This window comes from Aythya ferina (assembly GCF_964211825.1).
Source record: "Aythya ferina genome assembly, chromosome: 17".
In the NCBI taxonomy this organism is placed as follows: domain Eukaryota; kingdom Metazoa; phylum Chordata; class Aves; order Anseriformes; family Anatidae; genus Aythya; species Aythya ferina.
Window position 1 is genome coordinate 13904309 of NC_140316.1, and position 16734 is coordinate 13921042.

Genomic DNA, 16734 nt, shown 5'->3' on the forward strand with positions numbered 1-16734 from the left:
ATGCTAGTATTGCTACTTCAAGCAAAGTATTAAATCAGACAGCTTTATAGCAGAGTTAGATTTGAAATCCTAGTAATCTCTGCAACAACCGGAAATTAGTGGGACACAGCTGGAAGCTAAGGACAAAAAATGGTTGCTTAAAACTTAAAAGTAAGGCTATGCTTGGAGCACTGGGGAGGAATTCTGCACAGAGTCACAACAAATATGAGTAACAGCTGTTGGAATTTACAAGTGTTTGAGACTATTATACTATCAAGATTGAAAGACCACTGGGAAAAGCCGTTATTTACATAGCTAAAACTGAACAACAATGTAATTGTGTCCATATTTATGGCAGCAATACAAACACTACTGTACCACTGTCTTATCTTAGATCTCCTATGTCTCCCCAGTTGGCTGACAAACATCTGAAAAGTGTAAACAAATTGCCATTACATGCTGCACCTTACCTGCACGCCTGGACTCACTGGAACTGGGTACATCATATTTGGTGCAAAACAAACAGGCTGAGTGTACACTGGAGTTGGCTGCTGATGACCCACCATGGAAGGGCTAGGTTGAGCTTGCGGACGAGGGGAGGTTGGTGTAGTAGAAGGCTTCGGCTACAAAGAGAGTTCAGCAATGCATATGCAAGATTAGCTTGACCATACTCGAAGGAAAAGCCTTTGAGTGGATCTTTATAAGCAGTATCAAATAACTTACTTGAGCAAAAGATCGAGGGTTGAACTCTTTTGCATTAGGATTAAGTGTTGATTTTCTAACTTGCCTAAACATGAAGAACAAGAAAAGATGTTCAGCATTATTCTTTTACAAGCATACCTGCAGAATGACTAAACAACTAAAAAATTGAGATATGAAATGCCTCATTTCCATCTGCAAGTTAGATTTTTGAGAACTCAAATATACATAAAATACAAAAAGTCCTGTTTACTAACAGTATTCTTACTATACTCATCAATAAAGCTTTCCTGACGTTGGTGCTTCAGCTTACAAGAGATGAGAAAACATTTACATAAGCATTCAGACACCAATTAGGCATCGAAAGGACCAGAGTTCTACATGCAGTTCTACCACTGACTCACAGGATGACTTTCTGCACAGGCACATCAATTTTCTCGTAGTTATACAGAGAAAAAATAACTTACATTGAGCATATCAACATTAAGACGTTACACATTCATAATAGCTTTTTTCTACACACAATTAAATGCTAATAACAGATTTGTTTATTCTAAAAGGCATAGTTACTCACTCAGAAGTGTCTTTCTTCTCCTCTTTATCCTCTTTATCTTGTTTATTTCCAGGCCCAGATGTCTGTACACCTTGTGAAGTTACCTCAGGCCCTCGCTTTTGCTCAGAATTATTACTTATTGATGGAGAAATACTTGGACTATTGGGTTTGCTACTGCCACCGTTAGAGTTAGTATTACTGCCAGTTTCTATGATAGATTCTTTAGGGGTTGAGTCTGTCTTTTCCTTAACTACATCTCTTGGTTTTTCACCTTCTCGTGTTTTATTTAGCAGCTGATCCACTGCATCTGAAGAGGAACTTGACTGTAACTGAAAAAAAAAAACAAAACCCGAGGTGTATATTCATTAAATTGGTATGCAAAACTAGAAGACAATTTAATGCTATCACAGAGTAAGATACAGTCCCATAGGCCTTAATCACCTGGAAATGACCTTTTCAAACATACATTTCCATTTCTAGTAGGAAAAAAAAAATCTACGAGCACTGACTGTGTTTTAAGCCTACACTGTGCAAGAAGCTGAATTATTCAGAGACTCGACTGACCTACACTTTGATTAGGAAGTGACAGGAAAGCTTAAGACAACCCCTTAGACTCAACCCCCCTCCATGTGATCTAAAAACAACTCTTGAAAAGCTGACCTGATTTAGTAAGCAATTATAACCTGGAAACGTGCAATGGATCAGCAGATATTGTCTTCAATTTTCCTCAGCAAACCCCTCCATTACACTTTGAAACTCTTCCATATGGAGCTCTTCCATACGGAGCATAAATGCATTAATTATTTGTACCTAACAACCACGCAGGTTTTGAGCAACATTTTCAGTATACAGTATTTAAGTCAAAATGTACATTTGTGCATTAGGCAATTGTACAAGCAAGACTTAGCATTGAATTTTAGCATGAATTCTCATGAACGTTTTTGTAAATCGAGCACAAGTTTTAAGGACCCATTTTCCATTAACACATGCAATGTATTCAGTTCATTAAAGTAATCTGGGTGCACTCAATAACTACAATACATTAAGATAACATACACAGAAACTTACCCTAAAGTCATTCTTAAATTTCTTTAAATCATCAATCTGTTTTCTATGTTCTGAAACAATTGGAGAGACACCTGCCAAATATAAGACCACAATTGTCCAAGCATTTCTAATTCAGGTTTTTATATTCAACCCCCACATCTATAAATTTGCAAAAACATAGCGTTTGCATATCTAGAAGTGAAATACAGCTACACCACTTCATCTGTGAGTTGGTATAATTCCATGAACAACTCGTATGAGCACACAAAAATACTCTGTGAAAACATGGCATTGCATAACTGCCATATCTATAGCTCTAACGCATCACACCAAGACAAAAGCCCTGAGGTACAGGGACTGCAGAACTCATATGCATACAAAGAGGCACACAATAAAACCCTCGAAACATAACATGCCAGTGTTTCAATAATATCAATTAAAGGTGAAACACTAAGGTGTCATCCCGAGTTTAAATAAAAAATAATAATAATTAAAAAAACACTTTGAGAAGAGGAAATAAATAAAATAAATAAATGCAAACGTCATCCACATAAGCATCTCTGTACTTCAGGTCAATGAAATGAGTCCATGAGTCCAACACTTAAAATTGCAGCTCTATCGCTTCAGAACTGCATGCTCAAATGTTCCTTACAAATTATCAAACAGATTGCCTCCAAGTCTTCCTTTAAATATTAACTAAGCTAGTCAATACAGCAGAGTTAGCACTTGGAATCCTATGTTACTCAAGTACTTACAGAAGCTTTTGATACAAACCTTTGCTTTCAGGTTTAGGAAAACTAGGAGAAGTCTCACTTGGTTTTATATTCTCCTTGTTTCCAGTTGCAGAATTTTGCCTCTGGTCCTGAAGCCTAGTATCTTTAGCTGGAAAAGAAATTGCCAAAGTTATTCTCTTATACACAACTCACACTGATTAAAAAGAGATGACAAGATAGAACAGAAGAGAGATTTAACCATGTTTAGCTTACATAAGAAAATGCCTGTTACACTTTTTCTGCTACCAAGTTAGGGCCTGGAGGCTTATCCTCCCCCCTTCCCCATCCTACTGTTATTAAGCCCAGTGAAAATGTCCCAATCAAACACATCCCTCACCACCGCACAGATCCTTAACTAGGCTGACAAGAAAATGTAAAACGAAAGCAAATTATTTTCCATAGTCCAAGCTCTCTGAGATTTGAGAGTTAGTCAAGACCTTTACGACTATGCTCTTGAATTTCTTTTTTCTCCTTTCATGAGGCTTAAAATATTCCTTGAAAGCAGTGGCCTGTGTTTCTTTAAATGAGAAAACAGCCAAGAACTAAGTCTGAAAAAAGTCCTCAATTAGGTCAAATACATCCATACTTCCCAAACATACATCTATACATCCATACTTCCCAAAAGACAGGATAAATTAAGCATACAGACTTACTAAAAAGCCTCAATCTTATTTTAAAGCCATCATCATAAGAGAAAAGGAACTCACTACATAGTAAAATTAAATGTATCAGTCAGAACTTTTCCCAGCATTTAGAAAGCAGCTTTCCTCCTGTACAGACATATTTATTTTCAGAGATCAGGCAAGGGTTGCATTTGCCAGCAAGTGAGGGTTACTCACCTTCGCTGGAAGGGGTAACTGCTCTGTTGGAAGCAGGGCTGGCAGGTGTAGGAGAGGCAGCTGGAACAGGCATGGCAACAGATTCAGTGGGAATAGTACCAGGTTGAGGAGAAGGCAGAGCTGGTCCTGTGGGAGTGCTGCTTTGCCTTGGAGACCTAGGCCTGTGTGTTTTAGGGGATAATCTTGGAACTAGAAACAAACAGGAAAAAACAGTTATGGGATAAGTTTCCTCATCCGCTCAGAAGTTTGCTTATTTTAAAAACGACTAGGAACATGCTTTAATATACTCAGTGGAACATTATATAGTGACTGAAAACCTCTTTACCTTTCAGGTACATCACCTAACTCTTTACAGTAGAGCATTTCAGATAAGTGGTGCTATTTTCCTGCAGACTGTCCCCTAACATACCTCTCTGACTTACAGTCCCACCATGAAACTGCAGCATGGTCCCTGGCCCCCCAGCATACAACAGCTCACATTAACACAGTTTCAGGCAGAACAGAAAAGGTGGTCATTATCTCCATATAAACAGATGTAAAACATTTTTTTTTTTAAAGGCTGAAAAAAAAAAACATCCATTTTACAACATCCTCCTTTGGAGGTTTGTCAGCTGGAAAAAAAAAAAAAAACAGCATATCCTACTGAAGGAAGATTATTTGATGTCCACTTCTGCCCCTGTGTTAAAGCAGCAAGGGAAGTTGTATGTTCTTTACAAGCTAAGCTGTACCTCCTGCTTCCTACTCACGCCGCTGTGGCTAGTTAGTTGTTTTACATCATACATCAACTTCAAGTGAGCAAGAAGAAAGAGAGGTAAGTTGTTTAACAGCCCTGTTTGCATGCCAGTGATAAATAAAGTGCAGGGCAGGGAGGGGAGATGAGTCAGAGAGAATGCCAGAACAGAAGAGTTTAAATCTTTTCTGCAAGGCAACAAAATCTATGGGGCTGTCTACGCATTGGAACACAATTCATACCTGTTTTCTGAAAATGCATTCCCACCACTCTTCTCTAAATCCTAACACCGCTAAAAAATATCAGACTCCAAACTGTTGCCCACTTGTGCTCTGACTCAAGAAAGCATCCAGCAGCTGACAACTAACTAGAACATGGTCCCAATCACAAAAGCTCAAAACCAGGGCTGGTATCATGACTGAGCTTTAAATATACAGTCAAACGTTACAAAAATAACTTCAAAAAAGACAACGCTGACTACATCTAATACTACAGTACTTATGACAAACACAGAACAACCACTTAGAACCTTCATCATTTTTAAAGAAAGTACATCCAACTTCACTTATCATTTCATCTTTTTCTTGTGATGCCAACCTTCCTCTATACAAGCACCTCATTCATTTGTAAACCATAAAAATCCAGTTACATTGCCACTAATCAACTTCAGTGATGCAGTGGAAAATAACTTTGTCTCCTTCAGTGACTTTCCTGAAGATTATTTCTTTCAACAACTCATTCCTACATTCTTCCTTCCTTTCATGCACCAACTGACTTACCCTCTCTGCAATTCAGACCGTATTGCACTTTAAGGACTGACTCACCAGCTGTTTTACTAAGCTACCTGGTAACATCCTTCTCCCACTTCATCTAAGCGAGCTAAGTTAGCAGACCAGTGTATTCGGAGCCTGAATTGTCTAGGAACACAATATTCTGCTTAGCATTAACACTCTAAAGTATCCCTGGCAAGCCATCTGCAATAAGCCAAGCTTTACCTACCCCCACTGACAACTGATGACCACGTCCCACCTGAAGGGCTGCCTCGTGCCACTGCAGTAGTAGATGCTTCCCCTGGTGCATTATGAGATACAAATTCTAAGCCACTTGAAATTGTACCCCTACCAGTAGAGACTCTGTGACCTCGAGGGTGCCGTTGTGCCTTAGGAGACATCCGTGGAGGCCCTGAGAAAAAGAAAACAACCCCACACAATAAGTACTTAACATCCGTCACAAAGCATACCCAAACATGCTATCTGTTTTTAAAATTGGCTTTCATCTGGTAATTCTCAATAATGCAGTAATACGGTCAAGCAAATTACAGACATTGACTAGAACCAGGGATCTGTGAGACTAAAAAGGCCACGCCATCGGTCCAGCCAGACTACCAGCATACTCTTCACCTTGCTACGTGAGCTCATGTTCATTGATATTTAGAAGCTTTATCAGAATTGAAACAGCGTGGATTTAAAGAAGTTGAATCCAAATATCCAACACTGCTTACTGCAGGACAAGTCAAAAAGTTAGTGGCCCAGCTCCCTCTAGATAAGCACACTTCTGGGCTATCAAACGTTTTCAAGAAAAAAAGGATTGCATCACTTTTTTAGGTGGTCAGTGATACCAAACGATTATTTACAGGGTAGTCACCACTGACTGACCAATTCTCTTGGGGAATTTCAGCACAGCATTCTGCACAGAGGCTAAATTGCCTGCAGCAGGTCACAATTCATTAACAAGTCAGCAAAATTACAACTAAACAAGTTATTGTTATCCCAAGGTTCCAGTCATGCATGTTTAACATCAGAAGCTGAAGCTGGAAGTGAACAGTAATTCTGAACAGTTTATACAGCTGCCACAGAATAGTTACGCTCAAATCCAGGCAGCAATACAGTTTCTACATCCTAACAAACATTTTCTTTACAACAAAATCAGACTCAAATGCTGATATCTCAAAAGGAAAAACTGTGTATGAGCATAGAACAGCCTAGCTGATTGCAGTTCATTTTTAATGTAGGTCAGTAACAGACAGAAGTTCAGGTAGTGGCTTTCTGGTTTCATGTAAGGTTCAAAAATATCCAGTACCTCTTCCGGTTATATAAATCTTTAAATGTCAGCCTCTATTTTAACCATAAATCTAAAGCACACTTCAATCCGAATTGCATACAGGCAAGTATTTTAAAGAATACACACTGTCCAGCAATCCTCTTCTTGTGCTAGAAGTTAAACGTTGCAGCAAGCAGTTCACTGCATGCCTGACAAATCAATCACAAGTGCAAATGCAGTCATTTTTTTAGCATGTGGATTCTTAGGATCTTAAATTTTAAAAATCTCACATTGATAAATTTAATTGACAGTAGAACACCGTACAGACATGTCTACTGTTAGCCAAGGGCCATCTCGACCATTTATCAGGCAAGCTGCAGAACAGCGTTACTGACTCGATCAGCAGGATGACCGGGCTCTCTCCTGGCTCCAGCAGAGCCTGCTACAGCAGAGAGCGTGCACATTTCCAGTGAGCTTAGGATAATCAGTTTACATTTTTCCAGGATTGCTAGACTGTGCTGTGCAGGCTAGTTTTTGAGTGCACTTAAAACAAAAATATGTTACTGAACCTTCAGAGTACATATTAATTTAGTTGAGATATTTCTGCATGCAATTGTCCAAGACTCATGAGTCAAACTTCCTCTGCATATTACTGACTACCAGGGAGCTAACTTATTGCTCTGCCTCAATGCAAATGGAGACTTAAAGTTTTCTACAGATTCACCTTCAAAGTAGCTTATCCTATCCCATTCCACAGTGCACTTCTTTAAATACAGCTTTTTTTTTTTTTGCCTTTTTGTTTAACAGAAGTTAATTGGAGAATTTTAGTTAGATTTGAGACTGCTTTTTTGTGAAACATCTGTATTAACTTTTTTTTTTTTTTGAGGTTTTATATAAATTTATATTCCTAAAAATGCCCTCCAAAATTAATAGGTCCTGCATGTTGCTGTTGGTTAAGTTAAGACACTGAGCAGCGTTTACAAAGCTGAGTTTATTTCATACCAATTTGGGAAATTTCACAGCTTTATTTTGTTTTTGTAAAGTTCTTCAAATAAAAAGGTTAATAGAAATAGTCTGATAAACTAAAGTTAAACACAAATTATAGGTTAAGTAATGAAGAGGAAAAACAATTTTGTAATTAAACTCACAAAGGAGTTAAACAAAGACAAACAAAAACATGAACAAATTGTGGTATTGTACCTTCTGAAGACATGCGTTTAGGCATAGTAGAGACAGGAGCTGGAGAACCATGAGCAGAGGGGTGAGACGGGGGCCTGGAGGGCCGCGAGGGGGGCCTGGAGGGCGGCCGTGTAGGGGTGGCTGCCCGAGGTGGAAGAGAGTTGGGACCTGACTGGTAGCGAGAAGGTGGGCGAGAGGAAGGAGATGGGCAAGGCGATGGCCAGGGAACACCTGACAGAACAAATGATATGAAGGAAAGTATAAAAACTAAAGAAAAATTATGGGGAAAAAGGTCAACAGAAAAAAAAAAGTAAAATATGACAAAATGATTTTTCATGTTTAACCCTTTGGGGATAGATTAGTTTATTTCTGCAACCAATAAAAAGTCTCTTTCAAGTTATTTCCTCTGCTTCAAGTCAAATTTAATATCTGAATGTCATAAACTCCCCAAAGGGTTAATTAGGATCTACAAATACTACTAAGGAATAGACAGTAAAGTTTGATCTGTTAGCCTGTCATATATATGTTCTACAGTACGCATCAGTCTTGACAAGGTCCTTAAACAGCTACCAGAGGTTCTCAAACAGTGGTTCACATATAGTATTGAACGCACAAACTACTACTTTCAAACCAAATGATGAGCAGTATCAATTCTAGGAACTGTATCTTTACAAAAAACAGCGGTGTTCAGTGTCTGAATCTTGACATTTATGCTTTTATCTGTTATCTGCAGTATTAATGTAGTATTCTAATCTAGGGTATAGGGTTCATTGTTTTCAAAATAAATTTAATTCACAAGCCATTTTGAGTATGCTAAGTATATGATGTTGATTCGGCAAAGTAATAGGATGGCACAAACCACAAATACTACAAACGAATTTCGATGTTTAGCATTGTTTGGGCAAGACTCAGTTGTACATCCTTTATACAGCTGGCTGTATGTAAGAAGAAAGCTTCACTTACCTTCAAATATTTCTCAGACCTCCCCTCCAGATAGAGGCACTTGAGTATTTTTATTATTTATTTATCTTAAATCACAGCAATCTCGTATAATAGTATTATTCACCTATACAAATAATGCCTCCAGGATGGGCTACTGCTAAAATCCTTCTCTCAAAGAATGGTATTTGGTTATGAACCTTCTGCTATACAGTGCGTAGCGATGCCTGTTTACATCACCCACGTGTACAGCAGAAAACACTCAAATAGCTATCTGAAGAGGAGACTCAATTACTTTTCCTGTAATAACTTCTCTTACTTTCCCATCAATGATTACTCCACCCACGCTGTGGTGAAGTCAGCAAGTTGCTTTATTCTTTTTGATAGGACGCTGAATTGATCCATGCTCCAGGAAGGAAGATTGACACTTCCTCCAGTACAGCTGCCACCTCCCTTTCACTAGATGTCAGTATTGCTATTCCTCGACAGAGCTCAGCAGTAGTAAAAAAAAAAAAAAAATACATAAAGCAATTTTTCATCTTTAAAACTGCAGACTGCACCATCATCCGAGACAAAGGTAGAAACCAAGTGACATTTCTGCTCTGCAAAGCTACGCACAGTGCAGTCAAATTAATGTTTTGTTGTCACTAAGTTAAACCCAAATGAAACTCACCACCTCTGTGTTAAATGATGCATGCTAGCCCAGCTTATGAAATAAACATCCTAAAACCACATCATATGCAGTTTCAACATAATTAAATAAATGACTGCATTTTATAAGGCACATTCATTTAGACTTCAGATACTTGCCTCCGTTAACCACTCTTTGATCTGCTCCAGAGTTAGGACTGAAATCTGAAGTATGGGATCCAGACCGTGAAATTGGTGGGCCTGATCCAGACTGGCCCATCCTTGGTGAGTTTTGTCTTCCACTTCCCCAAGACAAGACATCTCTGTTTCTCTGTCCAGGTGGGACATATTTATTTTCCCTGAAACAGAGCAAATTTGTATCAGTGTTGAGGAAGAACTAGAAGATAATGAAAAGTACCTGTTCAAGGGTTCTATTGATACTTCGTCTTTCTTAAATCAAGCTCGAGGAAAATTTAATTTATAATCAGATGTTGACCTAATGATCACCTCATGAATTTACCCTTTGATACTTACCACACGTTCCACTTCCTATGAGCCCACAGACAGTGAATGATTTAGTACTAACGCCCAAAATTCTCCGTGACATGCTGAAACCACTGCCTTTTCCTGTAATTTGGTATGAATTCACCACAGTGAAATATCAGAATGGAGAAGTCTGTTTCATTACAGATAATACAGGGCCAGGCAGAGGTGTACAAGTCAGCATGAGTGCCAAAAACAGCACGCAATTGTTTACACAAGATTCCTAACCTAATCAGCCCTGCTGAAAAAGCACATTTTCAATGAGTAAATTGCTACTTCACCAAAATATGTACATCATTTAAATAAAAATACTATTCATAGTGTATGCCAGTACCTAGTGTTCACACTATGCCCTTCTCGTTCATTAGCATTTCTCTGAACAGCAGTATATTTTTCTTCTTCTGTTCTTTCATCATTTTCCAAGGCAACCCGAGCTTTGTATTGGGCACTTGATTCAATTTCCTCTGCTAATTGAGTTGCTCTGGCTTCTCGTTTTAAAAACTCTTCTGAATTATCTCTTTCTAATGGCACCCTAAAAGACAATGGAAAGGAAAAGAACCTCAGAAATGCATTCAAAAGTACAAAGAATCTACAAAATTACAATGTTAATTCTAACCAAGTAATGTTTAAATAAATAAATAAATAAAACACAAACTGCTTTTAAGCCAGGAGATTGCTGTGGTTTTTTAGTGTAAGCGTGACAAAATTCCTGGATTGGTCTGACACTACGTGCAAATTCTGTGTTATTTACCTGCCCAGAGAGCTATGGCCAGGGTGGAGAGTTTTTCAGTACGACTTGTGGATTCCTCAGTCCCTAAAGCTATGCAAAGGCTCCAACTTTTAACACGGTCGAGTACATTAGCAATAAAAAGCCCTAGTCTATTGTTTAGATAGGAAGTGAATGCAAGAGACCAAATTTGAATTTCTTTAGCCATTTACACATTCACAATAGACATAAGAGTCCCCAGTCCTACTGAAATTAAGAGTTACAAACTTAATCCTTTGATAATTACAGCCGCAGAATCTCAGCTCTTCCTGTTATGAATAACTGCAGAAGAGATGCAATACATCAGAGCATGGGACCAGAAACCCATGACTCATTTGCCGTGTCCTAGAACCTCAAAACCATTCATCCCATGTGTTATGCTATTAGGTAATACCATATTGCAAGACGCATATGTAGCTCTCTTGGGAAAACTATCAAGTAAGAACTCAATACATTAGCAATGAAATACTAAAATAACTAAGTACAGAAGGACATCGTAGCTGGCAGTTCCTTCTGTCCATCTGTGGGTTTGCTTGTGTTTTTTTTTGTGTGTGTTTTTTTGTTTGTTTGTGTTTTTTTTTTACCTGTTCTAATTTTTGTTCAAGCATCAGGTTTTACAAAACTATTATGCTCTTTGCCTTTGACTCAAATGTTGAGTTCTAGAAGTTGTTTCATCTGACCTTACTTTAGAATAAGCTATATAGGGAACACGGCTGAGGCTTTGACAATGTAATACTTGGTATTAGATAATCACCGCTGCGCATATTTTGAATAATACAAAAAAAGAACAAAGGAAGTAATTGGAGGTACAGACCAAGTGTGAAAATATATGCAAGATTACTCAAGTGTTGGAGGTGGAACTAGGAAAACAAGTGGGTTTGCCAGTTCCAAGCCGGCACTCAGCTACTGTACCACAAGCTTTCCCCCCCAAACACATGCTTTTGGCCAGGTGGGACATCTACTGGCATTATCAATGGTAACTGTAAGAGTATGAAATAAAATCCTTGCCCTTCAGCATGAAGCTTTGGCTGACAAACAAGAGATTCATGAACATAGTGCATACAAACCTGGACAAGAAAGGAGAAACCCAACACATGTTCTTTCATTTAAAGTGATGTTTTTAAGACTGAAAAAAGGAGGGGATGTATGTGGTGGCATTATGGGTAACTTAAACATAAAAACAATTTCACATTTTATAGAATGTGATTTTCTAAAATGCAATTAAAGATGAAGCAAAGGGGATAGGCAAGATGGCATTGTTTCAAACCCTGGTAATGAGAGAAGCCCATACAGCAGCTGATCAGCACGGAATTTCTCTCTAGTGATTTAAAGCCACCTTCACGGTTTTGATCTGTTTCCATCAATAACCATAAAATGGACGGAAGACTAAAGTTCGAAAGTATAAAGAGCACTTTAGCATACTTCACCACTCTAACAATAGCTTCCCTAGGATTCAGATATAAGCCAATTAAGACTTTATCATCATATTATAGATCTACTTTAACAAAATAGTAAAAATCGAATTGTTGAACAGGAGACTTGTAGACAAGTACTCCAATCCTACAGCGCATAAAAATCACTGCAATTCCTGAACATTCAAAACCAGTTTATTATTTTTGGGGGGAAAAAAAAGGGCAAACATTAAAAACGTTTCATGATGGTTGTTCAACATCTGCAACTGGTTTGTTTTGCAGTTGCAGTTAACACGACAGCTGCAGACTAAGGGCAGTGTGGATCCATTCCCAAAGTAACTGCAGCAGACTGTACACTTCTTCTAGATTCAGGTTATTATATTGTAACTAAAACCACAGTTTATATGCTTCCTAAACAAGTTACCACAGCTCACAAGCCTCCTTAAAGTATCAAGTATTCAAGATTCCAGTATCTACATGATCAATTGTCACAATCAAATTAGGATTTAGTCAAATTGCCCTGCTGGGTTAAACACAAACTATGGGAATAGCAGCTACACAAAGACAGATCATAGTTTCACAGTTTTGGTATTTTCAACCCTATTTGTAAAAGTTTTTTTGTAAGAAATAAGCATAATTGCATGCCTAAATTCAGAAAATGTTGCAATGGGAATGAGCTGTGCCCATTTAAGGGAATATATACCGATTAATACATCTAACTATTCACAGAAATCTGGCAAGGTTTCTTAAGCACTATTCATTCATTACTTTTTCAGTTATTTGATTCCACAACCTTAGAAAGCATGTGAAATTATCTTGAGAATACAAGTTTTGTCAGACCAGGGAGAACATTAAATAAAAGTCTAATAACAAAATATTTTGAAACTTACGTATAAGAAGATAAACTGCTGTCATAAGTTGATATTACACCATAATTTTCTTCATTGTAACGAAACATGTCATTGGGATCCCATCCATTAGACTAAAAGAAAATGATGTTTGTTTTTCAAAATGACACTGGAAATACATTCCCTTCAAACTAAGGGCTGATGGCAGAAGTCAAACCTTTTGCCCATTTTCCTGGGCTCGTGTATTCACTGCCTGAATAACGAAGTTACTAAAGCCACAATTTATTTCAGGGATCTTTGTTCATCAGATGCATGTATTTTAGGCTAAAAAGTCAGGTTGCTTTTTTGCTTTTTTTTTTTTTTTCTTTTTTTCTTTTTGTGGTTGGTTGGCTTCTAGTAATCTGTACTAGAAGATCAGTGGCTAAGAAGTAATACACACATCAATGCCTTTCCAGAAAGCACAACCTGACAGTTCTGAACAGTAGAAGTGTCCCTCACTGTAGCAAGTGCTAAAACTATTCAAAAAGCACTATTAATGCAATTAGCTGAGATACACACCACAGGCAGAAGACCCCTGTTGATCAGGGCAACTTCCCCCACTTCATGAAGTACGCTATTACGGCACTCAAGAATTTAACCTTCACAAATGCTAAATGTTTTGAACGTTTCATAAAAGCACTGACAGTATTCAGTATTCTAATAAATCTCAGCTGTACAGTACGTACAGTGGAATTGACAGGGTAACTGTTCTACCCAGACGAAGTTAATAACCTCACAGTAACATGACTGGATTCTCTTCTTTAACATACTGCAGTCTGAATACCTTACTAAAAAATGCACGGTTGAGTAAAAGCTGACTGCTATGATATATAAAGAAGCTTCATTTGAGAATATACTCCTCATTTAACAATTCATAATCTACTAAGATTGTATCTGTGCTTATTAAGTCACGGGTCAGACTCCCATCAATTTCCTTCATGTTAGCCCCGAGACAGTTAGCTAAGCACAATTTCACCATAACTTACAAATGCAACGACAGTCAGACAGGAATGCTCTGATTAAACATAAGTCACTTCAGTGCATTGCTGAATTTGGAGTCCTTAATAAAAGCTCCTTTTTCAGCCAGTCCTTGAGTCAAACATGTCCCTTACCACAGCAGCTGCCATTTGTCAATATTTGCCCAAAGTGGCATTTGAAATCCAGCTATTCTTATTCAAATTGTAAGAAAGTACTGTGGCAGCTGCTAGCAAAGACTGAACGTACCCCTGTGTAGGCCAGCATTTTTAGCCACAAGCTCATTATTAGATTAAAATTAAGGAATGTTGCAATGCATGTCCAGAGAACTAGCTTGCTTTCTAGAGGCTGTCATAACTGATAAAAAAGCAGTACTTACAACATCCGTCTCTAATGCCTCAAGCTCCTCAGTAGCGCTGCTTTCTCCTCCATCCCATGGTTCAAGATCCTTTTCTTTGTGCTCACCATTTACTTTAGCACTGATGGCTGAATCAGTAAAAGCATCTACAAGGGAGCGGGGAGGGATGGGGGTGAAATCGAGTTGGTTAAGCAGAGGAAGACACTGTATGCACTAGTATTTTGAGGAACGACCAAATACGACTGATTCACAAGCACATTAACATTGTTCACCTTCACTTGTAGTTGCTGTACTCCATGGACTACATTAGAGAGCTATCTACTTCATACTTAAGAGTAACTAGGAAGTACAGACAGACTTCAAACACATCTGTTTACAGGGTGCATTTTTTTGCAACTCCAAATATGAGACAAAGCATCAAAGAACAGCAGGAATTACTTGCAATTATTTCAAAATCTTTTACACAAACTACGTGTATGTTTTTTGCTAAAACAGGACTACCCAAGGATCCCCATTCCTACAGAAAACGCAAGACTTGTACAATATGCTTTTCAAAAAAGCCTCCACAACCACACAGTAACATATTATGCAAATAACAAAAAAGCATGAATGCATTCAATCCCGTTCTCCAAATAAGCAGAGTACAAGCTTCCCTTTGAATACCTGAGCTTCTTCTGTTTCCACAATTCCTCAACATACCAGCATGCATGCACACACTTTTACTCCCTTTGCAGTATATCTCAATTATCCATTAGCTTGCTACACCCATTCAGTGTGACATAACAGAGAAGTAAGAATAAAAAGATCCTGAGCTTTTATTTTTATTTGTTCGTGTTTCATTCAAACCAGACTAGGAAAATGGCTGAAGGAATAATACTAAAAAACTGAAGTACTCTTAAAAAAAAAAAATGTACAAAGCCATTCATCAAAGAAGCCAAGTTTGTGTATTTTATAAGCCACTAAATTGCAGAGCTGCCTGCAAATTCTTAAATTTCTTAAACAGAAATAATTTTTTTTTAATTAAATTTTTAAAAATAAAATAAGCAAGCTTTTTAGAGTGCGTTTTGTCCTGAATTTCTCATTATCTTTCTCATCATCATCTCAACATCTACAAAAAGAAACAAGGAGCAAACATTTCTGATCTTTAAAAAAGATGAGGTCAAACCACCAGACAGTGCTAGATATGAAAGAGCATGGCTTAAATTAACTTTAGGCAAGATCTGAAATCTCACTAAGAGAAATGAATTTTAAAGCCATCATGAAAAAATTCACAACATGCGAAGCGATTTGTTGGTCATCAATGTTACAGATTTTAAACAATCATTGATGATTTCTTTTTAGTTGACCGTCAACATGGCACATTATTCCTGTTTTCCCCAATTTCACAGTTAAAATATGCACATATATTGGCAGGATCTATCAAAACTGTGCTTAGTCTGTCTAGCAATGTACAGAGCTATCTCATGAAATGCTCGCTCAACTCATACATGGAGACCAAAGGAACTATGGATAAGCAATTAAGCATTGTTAATAAGCGTATATGAGACAAAACATTACAGAAGATGGATGAAAAGAAAGAAGTTTATTAGCTAGACATTCATGTCAAATACAAAAGAATCAGTAAAATAAGAAAAAGCCAAATGAAAGAAGGCCACCTAATGAGGCAAACCACTGTTAGGGCTCGTGTGAAATTGCAAAAACCTGCATCAATCACTGGGTGAGCCATCATTGAAGCTGCGCTACTACCTACACGGTTGAAGGTTAACACTTCAAGTGAGATTATTTTAGCTTCTCACTAAGCCTGATGCCTTCAGCAGGCACATTCGAGGATTATTCGTAAACTGTTCTGCAACAGAGCCATTATACCATTGTGCTAACTATTAGTGCTGATGCAATATTTCAATCGTTGCATTTTCAACTGCTCAGAATAGGTAAAAAAAAATCAAGGGTGAGAACAGAAGTCATCGACTAACTGCAAGGTATTCTAAATGATTCCGTGAAGTTACACATGCATGTTTTATAGTGCCATAAATGTGCGAGCAAAGATAGTAAGTTTCCATTATATATTATGGTAACAGAAGCATTATGAAAAGGCAAGATGCAGAGACAGAGTGACTGCCAAAAAAGTTACCTGTTTCTGAAGGAACTACAAACAGATATGGAGAGAGAAAAAATTGGAAGACATCAGATATAAATACAGGTGGATTTTTTTCACATTATATGGCTGAATTCAGGCAATGCTAAACTCTTTCAGGCCCTCTAGCAGACATATGCACACTGGTAATACATCTCCCACCTTGCAAAGATCATTTCCATAATAAAACTTCAGCAACATTCCCACTGCTCACAACCCCTTGTGTTTCCCTGCTGTGCTACACTACAAAC

General features: G+C 37.9%; 1 protein-coding gene across 11 annotated transcripts in view; it reads right to left on the minus strand.

Annotated features, from left to right (window-relative positions):
* Positions 1-16734, minus strand: part of ATXN2 (ataxin 2) — a 52962-nt gene that overhangs the window by 21536 nt on the left and 14692 nt on the right. For 7 of the 11 annotated variants that reach the window (XM_084491522.1, XM_084491517.1, XM_084491516.1 and 4 more), the window contains 12 exons: positions 14371-14495; positions 13020-13111; positions 10286-10483; positions 9589-9767; positions 7861-8070; positions 5620-5802; positions 3891-4079; positions 3053-3160; positions 2300-2370; positions 1253-1560; positions 703-766; positions 450-602 (listed from right to left, as the gene is read on the minus strand). In XM_084491522.1, coding sequence (XP_084347648.1) covers positions 450-602; positions 703-766; positions 1253-1560; positions 2300-2370; positions 3053-3160; positions 3891-4079; positions 5620-5802; positions 7861-8070; positions 9589-9767; positions 10286-10483; positions 13020-13111; positions 14371-14495 — 1880 coding nt within the window. The remainder of the gene's footprint in view (positions 1-449; positions 603-702; positions 767-1252; positions 1561-2299; positions 2371-3052; positions 3161-3890; positions 4080-5619; positions 5803-7860; positions 8071-9588; positions 9768-10285; positions 10484-13019; positions 13112-14370; positions 14496-16734) is intronic. The other 4 variants (XM_084491519.1, XM_084491520.1, XM_084491514.1 and 1 more) reach the window with 4 other exon arrangements.